Source organism: Carettochelys insculpta, chromosome 1 (genome assembly GCF_033958435.1).
Source record: "Carettochelys insculpta isolate YL-2023 chromosome 1, ASM3395843v1, whole genome shotgun sequence".
Taxonomy (NCBI): Eukaryota; Metazoa; Chordata; order Testudines; family Carettochelyidae; genus Carettochelys; species Carettochelys insculpta.
Genome location: NC_134137.1, coordinates 252,922,855 through 252,946,376, shown reverse-complemented (window position 1 = coordinate 252,946,376; position 23,522 = coordinate 252,922,855). Strand labels below are relative to the sequence as shown.

Genomic DNA, 23,522 nt, shown 5'->3' with positions numbered 1-23,522 from the left:
GACCATCTTCAGCTCTCTGCAGGTTTTACCTCCTTTATAAAAGTGCAGTTTTGTCGTTTAAAGTCAGAAGGTCCTAAGGCCGCCTTACAGGGTATAACTGGGAGGGAGAATTTGAAAAAGAAAATGTGACAGCCAGTTTTGAGAAAGAAGGGCATTTTCCTAGTTGATTTTTTTTCTGAAAGGGTGGCGTTTTTTAATACAGTGTTTTGCTAGCATATCAGGCAGTCACTTGGAATCAAGTGCAGACTTGCGCTACATTGTGGGGGCTTGGCAGTGACAATTTTGTGTGTGCGTGTGTGTGTGGCACTTTGGTTATATTAGCCCTGGAGGCAGAGTTAACACTTGCAATGGGACAAGAGTATTTGCAGTCATCAGAAAACTTTGCAGTCAGCTTCAATAACATCACTCCATTTTTTTCGCCTTTTTTTTTTTTTTGGCAGCAAAGCTCTTAGTAGAACCATCTGTCTTTCTATTAGTGTTTTTGAGTCCTGTTTTGAAGCTTCTTTGCTTGGCAAAGTCACTTTCATCCTTGGAAACCATTTTTTAAAAAAAGTTCCATGGCTTTTTGCCGAAGAAGAGTACTATGCAAAAATTCCACGCGGCTGTTCATTTTTGTTCTAAAAGAATATAGTTACTTTATCTTAAAAAAATGTCAAGGCAAAAATGGGACAATTCCAGACTGGCTGAATATAAGGAGGAAGAAATAGCATTTTATATTATGTCTGTCAAAATCCAAATATGCCTTTGTAACTAACTAGATCAGAATAGCTACGCGAAGAATAAAATAACAGCCAGAGCGAATTGAGTTAACACAATAATTGGCACTACATCTAACAAAACGTCAGTCTTGAGTTCAGTCTCCAACTGCAACAATTTCTAACCAATACATCTTGTGAGCTTTGCCTTATAGGATGTGCCAGGCTGTAAAGGTCCGATTACCGCACACAGAGTCACCCCCATTCTTAACACTGTACACATCACACCATGAACTGACTTTGAATCTATCACAGCCCATCTGTATCTCCTGTGCCTTTGCTCCACAATTGTGTGGTCAGTTTTGATAGCCCCTCTTGTAAGAGTTTCTTCAGTCATCCTTCCCTTTATGAACTGTTCTCCTGAAAGGCAAAGTTTTCATATATTAGCATGGGCATTTTTGTTAAAATCAGTCATTTGGCTTCTGCTTAAGTTACCGAATGATTTGTTCCTCTTCTACGTGAGATGGAAAAACAATGTCCTGACCATCTGTGGTCAAAAATGCTCATAAAACTTTGGAAAAGTAATAGCGTTAGCTGTTGTGTTATGCCCAATTTCCAGTTAGGATGACAGCTTTCTGCTCGCCTTAAGTCTCCTTCAGTTTTACTTGCAATATAATAGTCTTCATTTCCTGCTCTACACTTTTGTGTGGGGCTGCTGTGCAAAGTGAAACAGCAGGAACTCCAGACATGGCTGCATTTTATTTCTGAGCAAAGTTATGTCAGTTGTGTTTGTGGCTATTTCTGACAATATGTCTGTGCATGCATAAATGTGCATGTGTGCATGCGTGCATGCATGTGTAGATGCACAAACATGTATACATGTATGGCTATATCCTAATCCATACATACCTATCTTGTGCTTGGACAGTGTTTAGAATCATTTAGGATGAAAGATGCTATGTATATAATTGTGATTTGGAAGCACTGTGATTTGGGATGTGTTACATGGAGAAGACAGCTCAAACTGCAGTCATGGTTGTTAAAGTCTTACAGTTGGAGGGGGAATAATTGAAATGAAATATAGGTGTGTCTTAATTCGTGTAATTAAGTGCTGGGGTATGTTGTAATTAACATAGCTGAACTGTCGATGCTGTAGGAACCTCTCACATAAGAGTATACCAGGCTGACCTGGCTAAAAATAAATAAATAACTAAATGCACTAAAATCTCCAGAAGATTCTCCAGATTTGATTTCCCACCTTCTGTTCAGCAGGTTCAAGGTCAGCTGCCTCCATTGATGATTCCCGTGTTCCCTCCAGATCAACGAACCCTAGCAGCCGCTGCTCAGCAAGGATTCCTCCTTCCTCCTGGTTTCAGCTACAAGGCAGGATGCAGTAAGTCTTGTAGATTTTGCAGCCAAAAGTGGAACAAGGGCAGAGTTTTTTAAACCAGGTTGTCTAATATTAGTGCTGAACTTATTCACAAGATCAGAAATGTCTCCTCTGCTGCCTAAAGGAGACAGATTCAGGAAGTTGAATTTAGGATTTGCAGAATAGCATGAGAACGGATTTGCCAAGCGCTCACGGATATGTTCATTGATACAACGTCCAAGAATGTCTGAATTCACTAGTGAATGTGAGTGCTCAACTTGAAGGGGCGTGATTTTCATAGGGTATGTGCTCAGCCCTCTCTGAAAACCCTCTTGCGGTGTGTCATATTAGGCAGTTGCAACTCCTATTTACTTTTGAAATTCGTGGCTATGTTGTACCATGAACATGCTCATCAGCACACACAGGTAGATACTCCTCTCAATCTAAAGGTGAAGTTGTCTGAAATAACCCAATAAATTTCAACACTACTGTAGGGAAATATGTTGTTTCCTCCAGCAGTCGTCTTGCTATTTTATTAACTAAGGGCCTATTCTACCCTCTTCCTACAAACAGAACTCATATTCATCTCTACAGGAGTTCTGTACAAAGATCAACGATAGCATATGCCTCTCAGTTTGATGGACTAACACAAGGCATAAGTTTATTTTACAAGAATCTAAGACTAAAAATTATGTAACATCTACTTCATTAATCTTTGAAAGCTATATTGTCACTATCAGCCCCTGAATTTTTTGACAGTTTTATTTAAACCCTCCATAGGATCTCTTGTTCCTGTCAAAAAGATGAGTAAATATAAGTTTAAAATAAATCAAGACTCTTCCTTTCATCAAATGCATTGAGCTACAGCACAAATTGTATAACCCTTGTTTCATGCATTGGTGCTTATCTAACTCTATTGACATCAGTTTCCTATCTTGTTATCTAAGACTTGCTTGTTTTACCATTCTCTCTCTTTGGTGTGCCTGTTTAGCTTTATTATGTCCGCATCAGTGTATCCATCTGTATCATTGACTAACTCATGAATTCATCAATTGTTTCTGGTTCTGCAGTGCTCACCAGTGGACCAGCTTATTAAATTTTGAATGCAAAGGGACTGTCTGGTGATACAGTTCATCCACCAATATTAGACTCTTTTGTTTTTCTAACTTTGTACAGCTGGTATAGGGTTTCTGTGACCAAAGTTCCCTTTCTTTTTGGCCATCCTTATTTTAGTGTACTATAGACTGTTACCCCTACAGAGAAATCACTGTTCAAAACACTTTGCCCACCTGTGCAGCTGTAGTGCCAGAACATGGGCTCATTCACTTTTTCCAGTGATTCCACGCCCATTTGTTCTCAAGCAAGAAAAATTGTGATTCACTTTGCAGATTGTGTAACCCAAAGCCACGTTGAATATGAATAGTACCATAACTGTAGGCCTGGAAAAGGTCAAGAAAACACTCCGTTAGACATATCTGGCAGATTAAATTAGTTCTGTGTTAATGCAGTCTGACTTGGAGAGAGGGTTGTTTTTTTTTAACTGTTAGTAAATAAACAGTAGGATAGTCAGATAGTACCTCGCATCCATGAAGTTCATATGACATCACATGTTTTTATAACCTTGGAAATGAAAAAACTGAACAATGTTGCTGCAGCTCATGGCAGTAAGGCTTGAAATTAACGGCATGCGACGGTCTAAGACTGAGCAGAAGCCAGTGTAAAAAGACAGGTCTCTGTTTTGCTGATTACCTGACATGTTTGACTGAGTTTGAATAAGAAGCTAAGGGGAAGTGAACAGTAGTCCAAAGGCTTTTTTTTTAAATTTTTGCTCACTATTTAATGTAAACAATAACGTATATTGCCCTAGCTAAAGCTTGTAGTAATGAAAAATATAGCACCCTTGAAAACTGTAATATGCTCCCATCAAGAAATGTTGAGAGTTTGTTTTTTTTCCCCCATCCAGGCTATTAAAACAGCTTTCCTCTTCTATACATCTCTCCTCCATTTTTTATTAGTCATCATGTTAGATGCAGACAACAGACAAGGTTTTGGGTAAAATTTTCAAAAGCATTTAAGTAACCTAGGAACGTATATAAAATTTTCAGAGCCCAAGTCCCACCGACTTTCACATAGACTTTGGATCCCATTGACCTGATTTTTGAAGTTATTTCTGGGCATCTAAAGATGCAGACAGGTGCCAGGTGGGATTTTCAAAGGGACCTAAGAAGGTTATACATCCAACTTCCACTGATTTCCATGTCAGACATCTAACCTACATAGGCTTTTTGAAAATCCCACTAAGTGCTCATCTGCATTTAAGAATGATTTATAGACTTGCCAGCTGACAACTCTGTTACTTACTAGCTTTCATAACTTGCATTTAGGAAGGAAAAAACTACATGAGACCCTTAGTTCAATTGACAAATAGGTAAGAATCCCATGTTAGCAAGTTTCATATGGCATTTGCCCACAAATGGCAAATTTGTGGATGCGGGTAGGGAAGTTTCCTAGATATGAGCTATGTTTTCAAAAAAGCATTAGTGATTTTGGGTACCTTGACTATTGGTCGCCAAATCTGAGATCACTGAAAAGTGCTCAATTTTCAGAAGGTGCTGCGCTCTGCTTTCTCAAAGTCAGGCCTAAATAAAGGCTCTCAGTTTGGAACATCCAGTAATGAAAGTACCCCAAATGTACACTCACTTCTTGAAAGTTAAAGCCCACATATTGCAAAGATCTTTTGTGCTAAAAGTAACATCTTAGATTACTCAGAAATTAATATTTTATTCAATATAAATGAATTTGTTTCATTCAGCTTGTACAGTGAGTCTAGCCAGGTTTAATTCTGTGAAGTTGGGTTCCCTTTATGGTTCTTTTGGCCAAAAGAAGTGCCTGATTTCCTGGAGATTTATCTGCGTGTCACCTGTTAGCTTTGGTGGGAGTTACATCATTAAATTCCTTAACCAACCTGTCAAAATTGTATACGCCAAGGCCGTGGCTACACTAGCCCCCGCCTTTCAAAGGGGAATGCTAACAAGCCACTTTGGCAGGTGCTAACGAGGTGCTTCCATGAATACGTAGCACCTCATTAGCATAATGGCTGCCACACGCATTTCAAAAGTATCACTTTCGAAACACACCCTGCTCGTGTAGACAGGGGCCTTTTGAAAGTACCCCCTGGATTTCGAAAGCCACTTCTTCCCAAAACCAAATGGGAAGAAGGAGCTTTTGAAGTCTGGGCATCCTTTTCAAAGGCCCCTGTCTACATGAGCAGCATGCATTTCGAAAGCGGCACTTTCAAAACATGCGCAGCTGCCATTATGCTAATGAGGTGCTTCATATTCATAGTAGCACCTCATTAGCATCTGCCGAAGTGGATCCTTAGCATCCACCTTTCGAAAAGTGGGGGCTAATGAAGCCACGGCCCAGAAGACCAGCCGCTTTCTTGGGGGAGAAACTGGAGAGTCATTTGTTAAGAAAAATACTATTTTCTAATTTCTATTTCCTTCTTAAAATTCATTACATAGCTGCTCTGACATGCCCTTGTATGGGGAGCTTGTCCACTGTAGATTTGCTATCTGTTTGTACTCTGTTCTGGTGTGTTGAGATATTAATAATAATTTGATGATAATTCACTAATAGCTAATAATTAAATGAATCATTGTTATCCATGGATCTCAAAGTGCTTTGCAAAGGTATGTGAGTATGATCATTCCTATTTTACAGATGGGTAAACTGAGGCAGCAAGATTAAGTGACTTGCCCAAGGTGAGATGCCAGAGCAGATTATAGAACCCATGCTTTCTGACTTCTAGTACAATGCACTACCTGTATCTCTTTCCTTTTTTCTTCCTAACAAATGGGATGGCTTGTTTGGTTGTGTTTTGTTTTTAAACAGATGGTCTTCGTTTCATAATGGATCATTTAAACAAGTTGACACTTCCTCTCCTTTCTCTACAGCATATTGTGTAGTGCTAAAGTTGGCAGAAAGAAGCATATAGCTCTTGGGCTTGGAAAAGAACCTTCTATTAGTACTGGATTTATAACAGAGGTGGGCAAATACCACCCCGTGACTCCAGATTGGGTTCCCCAGAGTTAGTTCCCACCTGTGCCTCCACAGGTACTGTTTCTCCAGACTAGTGGAAGAACTCTTGATCACTGCCACAAATGTACTGTGTGAGTTTAGGCAACTCATTAAACTCTCTGATTTTCCCCACACTGTACCCTTTAAACCAGAAATACCTCACTTATACCACCACTCAGCTTTACGGGTCATGCCAAGTGTGGGAGCTCCTGTGTGGCTGAAGCAGTTATAGTTCCAGCACTTCAGCCCATATAGGGGGAAGTCCCAACCCAAATGAAGTAAAGTGACTCTTGCTGTTGACTTTATTAGGCCTAGGATTTGTTCCCCTGTTGTGTAGACCTGCTCAGAGGAAAATTTGATGTCATGAGAGTTAAAATGCTGGCAGGCATGGAATAGTTATTTAGGAAATCATTTCATTAGTGTGTGTAAAGGCTGCTGCTACACTGCCACTCTCCCGTCGTAAGAGCCATGGTAATGAGGCAATTCAAAGCAGGCTAATGAGGCGCTAACGTGCATATTGAGCACCTCATTAGCATAATGGTGGCCATGCAAACAGACTTCGAATGGCAGATTGACAGTGAATATGGGGGCAGCTTTGAAATAAGTGCCCTGCTTCAACATTCCCTTATTCCAGTCTAGTTCTGTGGGAGTAAGGGACTGTCGAAGTGGGACGCTTATTTCAAAACTGCCCCCATCTTCACCGTCAACCTGCAATTCTAAGACTGTTTGCACAGCCGCCATTATGCTAATGAGGCGCTGAACATGCATGTTAGCGCCTCATTAGCCTGCTTCGAATCACCATGGCTCCTCCAAAGGGAGAATAATAGTGTAGCAACAGCCAAAGTGCATTGAACATATAAAACATTATGGCTGTGTCTAAACTAGCCCCCAACTTCGAAGGGGGCACAATAATTAGGGTGTTGGGAGATTACTAATGAAGTGCTGCAGAGCATATGCAGCACTTCAATAGGCTGAATCTCCCCTGCAGCAACTTCAAAGTGTGAACCTTCGAAGTGCTGGCTTGCGTGTGGCCGCAGGTACTTCGAAGTGCCCACGCCACTTCCAAATCCCTTTACTTCTCAAAATTTTGACTTCGAAATACCCGCGGCTGACCTGCGGCTACACGTAAGCCAGCGCTCGAAGTTTCACACTTCGAAGCTGCCACAGAGGAGATTTAGCCTAATGAAGTGCTGCATATGTACCACAGCTTTTCATTAGTAATCTCCCAACACCGTAATCACCATGCTCCCTTCGAAGTTGGGGGCTAATTTAGACACAGCCTATGTAAGTGCAAAGTGTTAAGATGTGAATTGTTGCTGTGTGCTGTTTAAAAGCTGCTGTGTTACACTTCAGAAGTAGCTTGGTGAACAGAAATGTTCTTCCTCATATATGCACATCAGCAGAGCTGACAACCACTACAAGAATGAGGGGAGGCCTGGCTCAGTGTCCGCAGAACGGGCAGGGTCAAAGGTGGAAGAGCCAGGACCAAGGGCAGTAAGCCCTTAACACTGCCCAGACGACAGCGCTGGGCTTCCTTTCCTCCCTCCCTTAGAGCTGCATACAGCAGTACTTTAAAGGAGCCCAGAGTTCTGGCCGCTGCTGCCAAAATAGCAGCACTGGCCACCAGAGCTCCAGACCCCTGTGAAACACTGGGTCCTGGGGCAACTGCCCTTTTGCATCCTCGCCCCTCAATTGGCAGGCCTTGTGCACATGCACAGATATGTTTAATGAGAGAGCTAATTTGTTACTATTACTACCCTTAAGTTAAATGATAATGAGGAGGAGGGAATAAAGAACTCCCACCCGCTTCTCCTTTTGTATGGCACATGTAAGATCCATCCTGAATCTAAACCTTCTTGCTTGTCACTGCAGAGGAGCTGCTTTGGTGGGAGACACTTGCAAAGAAGGCGGCAAAGAGTAAATAGGTATATCAGGAAATTTTATTCCCCCAGTAAACCTAAGGAGCAGAATGCTCTTGGGCAGATTGCTTCTTAGCACTCCCTGGCTATGTCTACACTAGCACCCCCTTTTCGAAAGGGGGATGCTAATGAGACACATCGGGATATGCTAATGAGGCACTGCAATAATTATGCAGCACCTCATTAGTATAATAGCGGCCACGGCACTTCAAAAGTGCCACTTTCGATCATGTACAGCTTGTCTACACGCAGTCCTTTTCGAAAGGACCCTGCAGATGTCGAAATCCCTTATTCTTATTTGATTATAAAAATAAGGGGATTTCGACGACTGCGGGGTCCTTTTGAAAAGGAACCTGTGTAGACGAGCAATGCGTGATCGAAAGCTGCACTTTTGAAGTGCAGCGGCTGCCATTATGCTAATGAGGTTCTGCATATTCATTGCAGTACCTCATTAACATATCCTGAAGTGTCTCATTAGCATCCCCCTTTCAAAAGCTGGGTGCTAGTGTAGACATGGTTCCTTTGTGGCAGTGCAGTTCTGTACCACCCTTTTGTGTGGGCTTCCCTGTCAAATATAATATATACCCCATACTTTGTAAAGAACACTGAGATCCTGCAAAATAAAAGGCTCTGAATAAATATAAATTGTTATTTGGAGAGTTTTTCCCCATTGGTCCTTTTGGTGTTGTTATTGTTTTTCTTTAAATGCTTGGTGATGCATTTCCAAAAGAAAATGAAAATGTGACACTGTGGCATTTTACATTGGACTTTTTTTTTTCCTAATGATCGAAGCAATGTGGGGTGAGAAATGGTGCTTGTTTGGTGGGTCAACAATATGACACTTAGACTCTGTCTACACTAGCCCCCTTCTTCAAAGGGGGCATGGTAATCAGCCTGAGCAGAGAATACGTGGCATGCCGGAACTTTGAAGTTTGCAACTAGAAGGTGCTGCATATTGATTGCAGCACTTCAGTAGTATTCTCTGCTCAGGCTGATTACCATGCCCTCTTTGAAGAAGGGGGCTAGTATAGACACAGCCTTAGGCTATGTCTACACTATCCAAAAACTTCGAAATGGCCATGCAAATGGCCATTTCGAAGTTTACTAATGAAGTGCTGAAATACATATTCAGCGCTTCATTAGCATGCGGGCGGCTGTGGCGCTTCGAAATTGACGCGGCTTGCTACCGCGCAGCTTGTCCAGACGGGGCTCCTTTTCGAAAGGACCCCGCCTACTTCGAAGTCTCCTTATTCCCATCTGCTCATAGGAATAAGGGGACTTCGAAGTAGGTGGGGTCCTTTTGAAAAGGAACCCCATCTGGAGGAGCTGCACGGCGGTGAGCCGTGTCAATTTTGAAGCACCGCGGCCGCCCTCATGCTAATGAGGTGCTGAATATGTATTTCAGCGCTTCATTAGTAAACTTCGAAATGGCCATTTACATGGCCATTTCGAAGTTTTTGGATAGTGTAGACACGCACTTACTGTTGTAAGTTGAAGTGCAGGTGAACATTTGAGTGATATGGTTTTTTGTTTTTTGTTTTTGTTTTTGTTTTTTTCCCAGTTTTCTTTCCAGAAATTATAGTTGATTTTAGTACGCCTCAAAAAGTTTTGAAGGGCTGATTTGCTACCAAGGCCGTGTCTACACTTAGTAAAAACTTCAAATGGTCATGCTAATGGCAAAATCAAAGAATACTAATGAGGCACTGAAATGCATATTCAGCGCCTCATTAGCATGCCAGAGGCCACAGCCCTTCAAAAGTGCTGCGGTTTGCTGCCATGCGGCTCATCTACACGAGGGTCCTTTTCGAAAGGACCCCACCAACATCAAAATCCCCTTATTCCTAATGAGCTCATTGGAATAAGGGGATTTTGATGTTGGTGGGGTCCTTTCGAAAAGGACCCTGGTGTAGATGAGCCATGCGGGAGCAAACCGTGGCACTTCAGCATGCTAATGAGGTGCTGAATATGCATTTCAGCGCCTGATTAGTATTCTTCGATTTGGCCATTAGCATGGCCATTGCGAAGTTTTTACTAAGTGTAGATGTAGCCCAAATGTTTTTTCCCAGATCGTTCAGTAGTTGTCAGGACAGCTGTTAGGTGGTGGTTTACTTGCTGGTCCCTGTGTTATTTTTATGTCGAAATGCCAAATTTTGGAAACAGAAACTGTTTTACTTTTTCTTTGCCCTTTCCTCCCTTCCCCAATGGAAAAATATGTTGTAACAAATCATATTGTGTTCCCAGTCAGATGTCATCCACTTGGCCTTTTTAGGAAAGCCCTTTAATCACAGTTTCAACCATATCCAATTGGCGGTGGGGGATATATAAATATACAATAGGTATATTGTATATTTGTTACATCTCAGCTCACTGCAGCTGGAAGTTTCCTAAATAATATAACCAGACAAAGTTATTGATGAGATATCGAAATATGTCTTAAAACAGGCATAAATATATGAGAATGGACAACAAGCCAAGCCTAATAAAACTAAAATATGCTGAATTTATTGTTCCTCCATTTTCTAAGTGATATTCCTTACACCCAATAAAAATGAAATTTTCAGTTAATTGGTTCCTCATCCAGTACAATAAAATTAATGTTTAGGAGTTAAATACCATAAACTTCCTTGGGCATATTTGCTGATGTATCTCTGTTTTTTAGTTAGTCACATGTTTCATTGTTTAATGAGGTATCATGTAGGCTGTACTATTAATCTCCCTTGTAAGCAGGGTCCATGTGGCTGGCTTCTAAAGAGACTGCATGCTAACTTCTGTTTTAACTGTGTCAGATGTATCAGCTGACATACAGGTCAATGACAACCACCGAATCACAAGAAAAGAAAATTGACATGGTATGTCTTATCAAAATGACAAAAACAGGAACCCTGAGTTGTCAGGACTACATACTGTAGTTTCTTTGTAAGGACGTTAATAATCTTTTAGAGCTACTGTTTTTGCCTTGGAAAAGGATGATCATATGACTAAACCCTCATCTTCCCCTCCCCCAAAATAAGGAAAAAAGTATAAAACTGTGCATCGGCGCAGCAAGAATTAGATACTTTAAGAGTGTGCCCAGTATGCTAAGTGAGAATGTGTCACTGCTAGGGTGTTGGGTGCTGAGCTGAAAGTATCCTGATGGGGAACAACAAAAAACTGTGATTTGTTTTTCAGTGTCAGGAAAAATGGCCAACTTTGTGGTGCTGGGGGAGACTCTCACAGTAGTTTGAATAAATCTAAAATAAGGGAAATAGTGACCTCAATAATAATAAGTTGGGGGTTTCAATTCAATTCCTAGGCCGAAACAGGTGCCTAAAATTGTGTTTTTGTGAATATGTCTACAAGAAGCCCACGGCAGTGAGTAACCCAGCCCATTTTGGTAGACTTGGGCTAGCAGCCTGCACCAACACTCTAAAAATGACTGCATGCACTGTATTTCGAAGCTATGGCTCATCTTGGAGCATGGGCTTTAACACCCCTCCTTCCAACAAGTGCCAGAGCCTCAGCCCAAGTCACAACTTTGAAGTGCTGTCAACAGAGCTGTTTTAGAGCACCAGTGTGAGACCTGTTTCTCTGAATGTGCTGGCCTGCACTGTGAGACTTGCAGCCGTGGGCTGCGTGAACATACCATATGTCTATATTTGAGCACCTCAATAAAGGGAGATGCAAAGAACAGAAGAAAATAAAAGTGTGCAGTAAAAGAAGAAGTAAATGAAATAGGTTATGATTTTAATGATCGTGTTAGTTTTTAAGGGATTTTCTTTTAAATTAGAACATTTGTTATGAATTCCTTTAAAAAATAGAGATTTCATAAAATATTTAGAAGCATTTCATAAATTGTGGACCTTTGGTCTCATTTTCAAAAGTGACAAACAATTTGAAACTTAAGTCTCTATCAAAACTCAACAGGATGTAGATTCCTAAGTGTCTGAATTACTTTTGAAAATGGTACTTGGGTCCTTTATGTTCTCGGTGCTTAACTTAAGGTATGACTTTAAACTGATTTAGTTAAGCCAGCGCAAAAGGCTGTTGAACAAGAGGGTATTTCAGTTTTAATTGGGTTTAGGTCAGTTTTGCTTATATTGATTAGGAGTCGATTAAAGCTGAAATAAAATAAGCCACTCAAACTAAAAACAGAATATATAATGCAACAGTTTGTACTTTTTTAACTAAAATCAGTTTAAAAGCTGACTTAACATTAAGCCAGTATAACTCTTTCACACATATGAGGTCTTAGAAGAATGTTGAGGTGTGACTGAGAGTGGGTTATGAGATGGGGAAGGTTATAGGGCAGTGACATGTAGAGCTTAGTGGTTCAGGAGCCAAAATAGTGATCAGCATTATCCAAAAGAGCCACAAGCCACAGTAATGTGAATTCATTGTTTCATGTACTATAGTATTATGTACTTGTATTTAAAGAGTAAGTTGAGAAATATTGTGTGTGTGTGTATAAATTCTCACATCAAAATGTCTGACCAAGTACTATTAGTTTATGAACTACAATTGGTTAATAGCACGGTAAAAGCATTTTGATTGCATAATAACTTAGATTTATTAATAACTAAATCACATGGTGTTTTAATATGTGCTGCAAAGAGCCTCAGGAGACACATTAAAGAGTCACTTGTAGACCACGAGTGTTGGTCAGAGTATTGTTGTAGGGCATACAGGCGGGATCACGGGAAAGATAACAGGGTAAGACACAAAGAGAGAGAACTGCTTGTGGAAGATGAGAATAAAGCAGGAGTGAAGGGAATAGGAATGGTTGAAAGACCAGGTCCCTACAGCAGACAACCAATGATAACATATAGATAGGCAAGGAAGGAGAGAAGCGGGACATCAGTGAAACAAAAGATGAAAAAGGCCTAGTCTTTGCAAGTACAATTTTCAACAAGTTTAACGAATTGCATATGTGACTTGGTTGTTTGTCTCAGTTTCAAAAGTGAGTTAGGTATGCAGAGGCCTGTGTCTCACTGAAAGATAATGGAAACAAACTCCTGGGGCGTTTAGGCTATGTCTACATGACACTGTAAGCTCGAAATAAGCTATGATGTTTGTGCTACACAAATTGCATAGCTTATTTTGAGCACATTTCCAAGTAGGCTATTTCAACATGTGTCGCTGTCTATGACCAAGTACGAATGAGTTGTGGGAAGTGTTGCTCTGGCACAGTGTTCCTTCAACTTTTTGAGACCAGAGAACATCAAACAATAATATTTTTTAAGCAGAACACCCATTAAAATTTTCTTTTCATTATCTTCTTCAATTGTTGTCAGACCAAAAAACAAACAAACAAACAAACCCCAAACAGCAACATACACAGCAAAATCGAAATGAAGAAATTTAATTAGGCATCATAGCCATGAAGAAGTAATATTGTATCTGGTTTTAATAACAGAAAATATATACCATCAGTGTGTGATATCAAAAAAATGTCATCAGACGCTCATGGCACACCTGCAAGTTGTTCACCGAACACCAGTGTTCTGTGGAACATAGTTTAAGACTCTCGGCACTTTGGCCACACTCAGGTCCGCTCCTCACCCTCATTCTTCCCCAAGCCAAGTCTATCCTCCTCCTCGGGTTGCTTCTTCTTCCAGGTTATTCTGTCATCTTATGTCTTCCCCATAAATCTCTTCTCTCATCTCACCTCCTCTTCGACAAACCCTAAAGTTGTCCCCCTGAGGGATGGTCCTACAATCTGCACACCCAGACTCCCATTTCTTCATTCCATCCTGTGCCCTCCTCAGTCTCCAAAACATTCCTTCCTGCCAAAAACTGTGTATCTCACCTATCACCCCTACCTCTGAGCTCTCTCACACTCTGGCCTGTCCTCCATGTCTTTCCTGAGTTATGTTATTTACCAAAGTGGTACAGATGGGTAATAAGTATATTTGTAATGAAAAGGAAGATAATCTAGGTAATCTAATCATTTCTACCTTTTCTTATAAGATGTAGATTCCATCCCTTGCTCCATTTCAGATCCTTCCCTCTGCTTTGTATAAAACAAACAAATAGACAAACCCTAGACAACTATAAAACAGCAAAAAACTCCCTTTAATATTTCTTTTGTAGCAGAAGTCCAGCATTTGTAGTTGGTAGTTTGGAACTTAAAGGAGCCTTGGAGAATTCTGCATTTTTGGCTGTTGTGTAAAAGACAAAGGGAGACGATGAGTCACTAATTCCTTCCTGATTGTAACACAGCAGTATGTCATGATTGCGGTTTTTGATTGGCTGTAGCATAAGACTATTGTTTGATTGTGAATAGTTTAAGTAGTACAAGCTTATGAATGGGTGGGAAATAACTGTTTCTAATAGCTGACTATCTCGTTTCACATTCCTAAAAAGTTCCCAGCACTGGGTAAAAGGACTTTTAGATATAAAAGTAAGACATTTACTGAAGCATTAATAAAATGCTTAAGAAATGCATTTCCCTAACATGTTAAGGAATACACACAACTGCTCAGACAAGTCTAAATGCCAGTTTGAGAGACTTTAAGGGCAGCTCAGAGAGAGACAGTGGGGCCCAGTGTAGCAGGTATTGGACTGGGAATACAGAAGGCTGGGTTTTATTCTGATCTCTGGCCTGCTGTGTGATGTTCACTAGGCAAGTGACTTCCCCTCTCTTATTTTCCCCTCCCACTTTCTTTGATTTGCCTTTTTAAGGGTCAGAGACAGGCTCTTGCTGTGTCTGTGTGCAGTTCTTAACACAATGAGGTTTGATACTACCTCTTCTGATCACTGTACCTGGACCTAAATGTTCCCATCATTGCTACATTGGTTCAGTTGCAAGCATGGGAGTATAAACGTAGGCTAGCCACAGGAATTGCAATAGTGGGAAGTCTTGTTAGAAACTAGAGCTTGCAGTAGGCAAGGACTACTTCTCTTAATAAAAGAAATGTTAAAATCCCAGGCCATGGTAGTATAAATACACAGTAACATTGAGGTAACAGAAGTATTACGGACTGCAAAGGATTCACAGTAAGATCAGAAAAGCTTTTGTTGTACATGTATTATTCTTAAAAATACTTTTGGGCCACTGAAATGTGTCAACAACCAATAATAATAATGAGTATGGAGAACATGGAGCACACAAAATTGTAGCTCCACACAACTTTTGAGCTATGTCTACATGGACCCTCCCTTTCACAAGGGACCTGCAAATGTGGCTGATAGAAAATTCAAATGAAGTGTAGATTTACTAATTGTGTGCCTCATTTGCATACTCTCATGTGATCACATTTTTGGAAGTGAAAATATATACACCTGTCTCATGAAACTGAAAGGGACCTTCAAAGGTCTTCAAATCCAGTTCCCAGCAGGACCTACCACCAGCCCTGACAGGTTCTTATTTTATTTTTGATTTGTTTATCCTAGATCCCTAAATGGCCCCTTCAAGAATTGAACTCACAGCCCTAGGTTTAGTAAGCCAGTGCTCAACCCACTGAGCAACCTTACCCTACAAATACTCTTTTCAAGGGATGGAGGGGAAAAAAAAGCCATGTAGACAGGGTTCCTTAGAAAAAAAATCCCTTCCTGAAACGTAAGAGCAAGAAGGGATCTTTTGAAAATAGAGTTTGTCTTCCAAAGACCCCCATCTACATGGCTTTATTTTCCCCCTGAAAACAGCACTTCTGGAATGGTGAGTGGCCTTTATTATGCAAATGAGGCACATGATATGCAAATTAGTGCCTCATTTGCATTTCCAATGGCCACATTTTCATGCCCCTTCTGAAAGTGAGGGGCTGTGTAGACGCAGCTTAATGTTTTAAAAGCTATGCTTTAATGCACTTCAGTATTCCTTGCTCCTCTCTTTGGAATGGGGAAAAAATGATGTAGGTTTCTTGTATGGCTGGCACTTACACAATCTGTCCATTGCCAGAAAGAAGTCATTCAAAATGAAACTGGTGTTTTCTGTTGAGGTCCTTGTGGCACTGGAAGTGGCACAAAACTGTGAATGTTGAGTCTGTCACTCTTGGAGGAATGGAGGTATTTCTTTGCTGTGACTAAAGAGAAGTTGATTTTGTCTCTGAGTGAAAGTCTAGATTAAGATACTTACAAGTCAAACGCCCTCTTGATTCAATCATGCTAAACAGGAAATGGAATCCAAAATGAAATCAAGGAAGATATTGGCAAGTGCAGAACACTAGCAGGGTGTGATTAAATATCAAAACCAACTTAGAAAACCCTTTGTATGTAAAAAGTATGGACTACTAGCTGAAGAAGAAGTTGAAGGGATCAGGATTCTTGGGTTGTGTTTTTGTTTCTTACACTGCTTGACTATGTGTCCTAGTGAAAATAACATAGGGTCCCAGTTCAGGAAAGAAGTAAAGTACAATCAACTTTAGGTATATACACAAGTACCACTGAAAATAAGTATGTGCTTAACTGTGTTGCTGAATAAGGGCTTTTTTTTTTCTTCTCAGTTTACCCAATCGAAAATTAATTTAATAATCCTAACACAACTCACAGGGGAGTTGTAGGGCTTAAGAGTGTATATCCACTGAGATCCTTCAATGAAAAGTTGTGTATGGGTACAGTGTATTTAAAAAGAGCAGCATAAACTTCAGTGGCTTTCCTGAAAGCACGTACCCCAAATTTTACAACATAGTCTATTTGTACTATTTTAGAAAGATGAAGAGTGCTGTTCTCTCCTATTTCAGGTTTCCTAGGACTTTCACTTGATGTCATCACAAATATATCACTTAATAATAGTAATAATAATAATAATAATAAATTAACATATAGCATTCTGCATGACCTTTTAAATTGCTCTTTTATCCATTTGCTCAAGAAAGTCTAATCCTGGAGGGAAACTTCTATTGTGCCCGCTTAATCAAATGTACTGCAACCTTGTAGAGTGCCTACCTAATAAAATGTTCTCTGTGCACCATGGTCTTATTTTAAATGGCTCATTCTATGCCATGCTAATCATATCTATTAGCAGATCATTGGGCCATGCACGAATGGTCTGATGATTCTTATTAATTGAGTGGAAATCTTTTAAACATTTTGTCACATGGGAAAGGAAAAGAACACATGTAACATTTCTTCTAAGCTTGCAGCTCCAGCTTTTCAGTTGGTTTCATTAGTAAGTGCACAAACATTGAATTCATTTAAGAGTCAAACATTTAAAGGCAAACCAAAAGTGACTTTTTTTAAACAGTGAAACATGTCTCTTCTTGCTTATTTTTTGTTGGGAGGGAATGTCTTTTTTTGTTTTTAATATATTGGACATTTTGCATTAAAAGCATATGAAACTCTTTTTTTAAAAAAACTTTGTTTTACTCCTGTGCAGTGACTAGCACAGTGGAACCCTGAGGCTTAGTTTATTCTTGTTTTTGGTGAGAAGCTAAATTAAGGCATCCTGCAAGGAGATCTGTTTGAAGGGGCTTCTGACACTTGCATGAAGTCCCTTTAACTTCACACACTTTTGCCTTTTGCAGAATTGGGGTCTCAATTTGCTTCCAACAAAAAAGAAAATACAGAAACCAAAAGAATGCCACTTTTGTTCACTTAGATCCCAAAGTATGATCTGCACGCTATTCAGTGTACAAACAATGATCTCAGTTTGGTTAACTTCGTATTCTGGAGAAGCCTGTAAATTTGTCCCTTTCTAACACCCTGATCTTATCAAGGTTGTACTGTTCTTCTTTTCTCTTCTCTCTCTCTTTTTAAATTTTTACCTTTTTTATTTTTTTGACATACAACCGTCTGATCAGTGTGCACTTTTCCCCCCATTTCCCTAAATACATCATGAAAAAGGATGAGGTTTCCGCCTTAATTGCTTGTGCCTTTTATTCACATTCCTCTCTCAGCCAGAATTGTGAAGAGAGTGTTAGTAAAAGGCTTCACAATAGAGCTTTTCATTAGGCCTCAGCAAGGCACACAAAAGAAGGCTTTTGGAAAGAGTGAATGCAGGAGTTTAATTTGCAGGTGGAGAGTAGATAAAAGGTGCTGACGCCTCTATTATTCTCTTTCTTAGGTGACCCTTACCCTGTTCAGCTGATCCCAACTACCATGGCAGCTGCTGCCGCAGCAACACCAGGCTTAGGCCCACTCCAACTGCAGGTAAGTCTGGAAACAATGCAGAAGAGGCAAAGGTTAAGTAATTAAGGAAAACAGTTTTCTTTTGCATTAACATACAACAGAACTAATGATGTTTTCAGCACACCCTTTTCATGTAAAAGGCACATTGAAGCTTACATGTGAACCATGTTGGGGATTGGGTTGGTTTGGTCTGGTTGTACCTTCTGAGGAAGAGGTGTTTTAAACCAATAGGAATTTTGATTTTTAGGTTTGAACATTCACTCTTAACAGGCAAAGCCCATTGTTTTCCTGCCCTGTTTGCAACATTCTGCTGCCAGTCATAAAGACTGGTTACACGTAAATGAACAAAAAGACACACTGTCAGAAAAAGCCCTGTCCTGACAAGCACCTTCAAACTGCTTAAAAGTCAGCTACTGTCTCTTTTTCGACTGTAGGATCTTAGGTTGATGACTGTGCCCCAGCATATTTTAGGTGCTACTGCAAACCAGGTAATTAATAAGTATAATAATTTAACACACTGTATAATTATAACATTATGTTACAAACCCACTACAGAATCTTGTTTCAGCCAGGTTAAAGAGTCAGTGTGGGACCCAGATTGGTTTAGAGACGTGCCTGATTCAAAACCCTGGATACAAATAACTCTAAATTTGAGGGTGTTTGAAATTTGATCATGGAGAAGAATCAGAATTTTTCAAATTTTCCAAATCTGATCTGTTCCAAATTAAACCCACCAGATCTAAACCCCTAGAATACTAGGCCATTTGATAGCCAAATCCATAGTTTGAATTATATACGGCTTGGTGCTAGAAATGGACCAAAAGTCAAAATTCACAAATGGAATCCAAACTAACTTTAGTTTTCTAAGAACTTCACTGTTTTTTGTAAAACCAATTCAGAACTGGGGCTTTACTCCACCATTTACTATGTATGGCCAAACCACATGGGCTGCATTTTATATAGGCTCAAAATGCTTATGCATTTTAAATTACAGGTGTGGAACCACAGTCTCGATCTAAGTTTGCTTATTACTAGGGCAAACTGGACTTCATACAGTTAGTTTGGGCAGCATAAAAGAGGATAAGGGACCATTCTGATAGGTTTTCCTACAAAGTTAGCCATCTGAGTTTCACAGAAATGGCTGCCAGTATGTAAGATGAGACATTCCATGTACCGCCATGTGCCTTTGTTTGAAAAGTGTCTGATTCTGTGAGCTACAAATGCCAAGGATAGTTTGGGGGTCACAGGGACTGTAAAAGTAATGCAAATACATTCTTTTCCTGAAAGACCTGGGGAATAAATTTAGCTCTGATAATGTTCTTGTAATAGTCACATCTCTCTCTCTTACTCACACACACACACACACACACACGCATTCACGCATGAAGGAAAAACAAATATAGAAATAGGTAGGGGATGAGAACATACATGAATATAAATACCCATTCTCGGTCAGACCAAGGGTCCATCTATCCCAGTATCCTCTCTTCTGACAGTGGCCAAGGTCAGATGCTTCAGAGGGAGTGAACAGCACGTGGCACTTTATTCAGCTGTCAATCAGCTTCACCTTCTAGAAACTAGAGGTTTAGGGACACTGAAAACAAGGCGTTGTGTCCCTGACCATTTGATTAATAGCTATTGATGGAGCTGTCCTCCGTGTACTTATTTAATTCTTTTTGAACCCAGCTGGAAAGGATCCCCTTGCAACACGTTCCATGGGTTGACTGGGAGAAGTGTGACAAAGTACTTCCTTATATTTGTTTAAACCTGCTGCCTATTAATTTCACTGGGCGACTGCTGGTTTTTGTATTAAGTGAAAGGATAAATAACACTTCTTTACTCACTTTCTCTATACCAATCTTGACCTCCCTCATATCCCCCCTTTATCATCTGTTTTCTAAGGCTGCGTCTACACTACAAGATAAAATCGATTTTAAGTCAGTTAGCCCAATTTTTCCTCACTGTAAATTCCATTAGCTTGATTTATGGAGCACTAAAATCGACATAATATCTAAATCCTAAAATTGTAGTACCCTGACAGCTGTAGCATTCAGTTTGAATTTAAAATTCCAAGTGAAGGGTGGTAAGGATGCGCCATGTCTTTAAACTGAGTTCATTAGCCTCCAGACATGTCCCATATGCCCCACAATGACCCACAGTTCTCCACTCTGGCCTCTGACATCTCCTCTGCTCTCAGGTGTGGCGGAATTAGGCGACAGGAAGACTCTTACAATTCAGCACCTAGAAGCCTGTGACTCTAGGGTCATGAGAGGCTGAAAAATCTTTCTTTTTCTTTGCTAGTAGCATGGCTGTAGGGTACATGGTTCTGTGTATATCCCTGCTAGCTGCCTTTTTTTCCTGAACTGCCTGGTGCCAGCTGCTGGCCCCTTGCACCATGTGTCAGCGAGGCTGTGGGTGGCGGTTGTGCTTGTCTCATAGGACGAGAACGTTCCTCTTAGCCATTTACATGTTGTCCTGTCCCCCACCAGCCCCTGCCTTCTCTCTCTCCAGAGGCACCACACAGTCTGGAACATTCCTGCGCCCAGCCGCATCATGTGGCTTGACCCCAAACCAATAAAAGGATGTGCTACACAAGGTGCCAGGAAGCTTGCCCGTGGTGAGGGTCATGATTTTCGGGGGCTGGCTGTAACCAGGGGTCTTTTAGTCGCTCAGTGGACATCTCCCTCATTGGTCATGATTTTGGGGGACTGTCTGTAGCTGGGGCTCCTTTAGCTGCCCAGGGGACATCTCCCTCTGCAGTCACAAGTTTCAGGGGCTGGCGGTAATCTAGGTTCTTTTAGGCAGCCATAGGAAGTCTTCCTCAGCGGTCATAGTTTTCTGGGCTGGCTGTAGTCAAGGATCTTTTATCTGCTCGGGGATGTCTCCCTTGGTGGATATGATTTTAGGTCAATGGAGGAAAATAGTTTGTCACTAGAGTGGCTGTCCTCTGGGACCAAATTTTCTATATGGGCTTATCTGAGGCCAAATGGGCTGGCTTTATTCATGGGTCTTTTAGCCTTAACTATTTCAGTGATTCATTCGAGTTTCAGTGTAGCAACCATGTCTACTTAAACATATTCTTCTTCTAAGAGTCTTTTTTGGCAGGAGGCCTAAATTCAGATTCAGGTCCAAACACAGTCAAAGGGTCTTGATGGGCAGTCACCATTTCAAGGCTATCAAATGTCTGCTGTCTTTTAGCCTCCCCGGGTCATTAGTATGATTCATTCGACTTTCAGTGTAGCACCCACGTCTACTTTTCTGAGTCCTCTTTCCGAGGAGGCCTAAATCCATATCCAAGCCCAAAATAAAGCCTAGGCATGCTGCTGCTAGGGGCAGGTGGTGGGTCTCCCTGGGTGGTCACAGTTTTCAGGGCCGTCAAACATTACAAGTTTTGTTTGTTTGATTTTTGGGTGCTGGCTTTAGCTGGGTATCTTTAATCGGCCTTGAGCCATACATGTTTCAAGGAAGTCAATGTTGTAGTTATACAATTACCACAGTTGTTGAAGTAAGGCTAGCAGCAGGGAATATTCTTGTTCTGAGGATTTTTTTTTGGCAGGTCCAAACCTGGCTGTATTCTGAGGTCTTTTAGCCACCCCCAGCCGTAACTGTAAATGATTCATTCCAGTTTCAGTGCAGCACCCATGTCTACTTAAACATGCTTAACATGGCAGGGGAAAGAGGGGAATGAAATGTGGGGAGATGTTGTCATATACCCACATCTGCTTGTGGGGCCAGAATGCTATGGGGCTCAGGGAACTGTGGGATAGGTTCCTATAATACACTGCTGCAGCACTCGATTTAAGCTTGATTTAAGCTACTTTTGTGTGGCGGCAGCAGTAAGTCAATTTTCTTCTTCAAGTGATTGCTCGTGTGTAATCCAAGTTGGGTGTGCGCTGACACATGCCCAGTTGGTGGAAGCTTTTTTGCCCTAGCCAGTAGCATACATTTTCAGAGAACTTTCCTCAATAACTCTAAGATGTCTTTTTTGCATGCTAATGCTAATTTTTACTACATCATGTTACAGATAGGTTAATAGACAGATAGGATTACAATTCCCAGTATGCACTATTGTGCATTTGAGGAAGCAGACATCTGTACATCTAGAGCTCTTTAGTTAGCAGTGATTCAGAGTTGTTCTGTAATTAAAAAAAAAAAATCAGCGATAAAGGGGGTTGGGAGCGTTAGATTAGTTCATTTCAGGAAGATGATTGAACAGCAACTGCATAAGAACTGAGTTAAAGTATTCTGATTAGAAAAAAGACCGTAACAATGACAACTGCATCATAGAAGAATGTGACTTTGTGTTGATAGTACTGGTTTAATTCAAATAATCTGATGATTTTAGGACATGAAGGATTGTAAATCATCCATGGCCTCGTGTCCCTATGCCAAGGAGCATGAAAGAAAGGGAAAGCACTGAGCAGTCTCACCTATTGGTTGGCCTGTTCACCTGTGATCTGGGGTGGGGATGTAGCAGGGTTTGGAAGTCCATAAGTGGGAAGAAGCTGGATGCCTAATTCCCTTAGCCTAAGAAGTTTTTTGAGAGGAGACTATGGATACACTATAACATCTTTTTTGGGCAAAATCTCCCCATTCCTAAATTTGATTCAGTGCTGTTTGTTAGAGGGAGCCCTATTGTAGACTGACTACTGACTTGATCTATCATTTTAAGCAGTGTGTAAATTAGACCTGTCTATAGAAAGATTTAATAATACAGTATTTAATATGCGCTCCCAACCTTGCTAATGCCATTGGAACTGAGCCCCCATTATCAAGAATGGGAAATATTTGAAAAGCTATCTTGACCTTATTTGGTGGGAGTCAGTGGCGCACTGTGTAGATAATGGAATTAAAAAGCATTTTGTCCTTCAGGGAGCACTTCAAATCCTGTTTAAGTGAGTAATGTTTGTCTTCTCAGTGGATTGTGTGAAGTAAATTGGTGGTCCCCGACCAGTTTCAAATGGCATCAGTGAGCGTGCAGTGGGTACGGTCTGGAGGCCCATTGGGCAGAGTGGATCATGTCACTTCAGAAATTGATCTGCATAGTACGTAACTAGGGTGTCTCAGGGAAAACACCCAGGTTTAACCCCCTGTCTGCCAGCCTAATGGGTCAGAAAGGAACCCTTTCTACACTCTCTGTGTTCACCCACCTTTTCTTCTTATGCTGCTCCTCCAGGCTTTGTGAGCTAAGAGTATTCAGGTGGTGCTCTAGGGAGATGAAAGAAAGAGATGCAATCACCAGGCAAGGAACAGGAAGAGAATTCAGCACACTCAGGCACAGTCTGGATTTTTCTTCACCAGCGCAAAGGGATTTTCGTTTATGCTTTTTAGGAGCAGGATAACACACACATGGTTGTTAGCTTCCTGTCAAATCCTAACTGGAGACAAAGGACTTCCCGTGTTTACTGCAAGGGA

General features: G+C 40.8%; 1 protein-coding gene across 7 annotated transcripts in view; it reads left to right on the top strand.

The window, feature by feature from the left end:
• Positions 1-23,522, top strand: part of SOX5 (SRY-box transcription factor 5) — a 422,924-nt gene that overhangs the window by 271,728 nt on the left and 127,674 nt on the right. For 4 of the 7 annotated variants that reach the window (XM_075004792.1, XM_075004831.1, XM_075004813.1 and 1 more), the window contains exons 7-8: positions 1,965-2,088; positions 18,043-18,128. In XM_075004792.1, coding sequence (XP_074860893.1) covers positions 1,965-2,088; positions 18,043-18,128 — 210 coding nt within the window. The remainder of the gene's footprint in view (positions 1-1,964; positions 2,089-18,042; positions 18,129-23,522) is intronic. The other 3 variants (XM_075004821.1, XM_075004804.1, XM_075004796.1) reach the window with 1 other exon arrangement.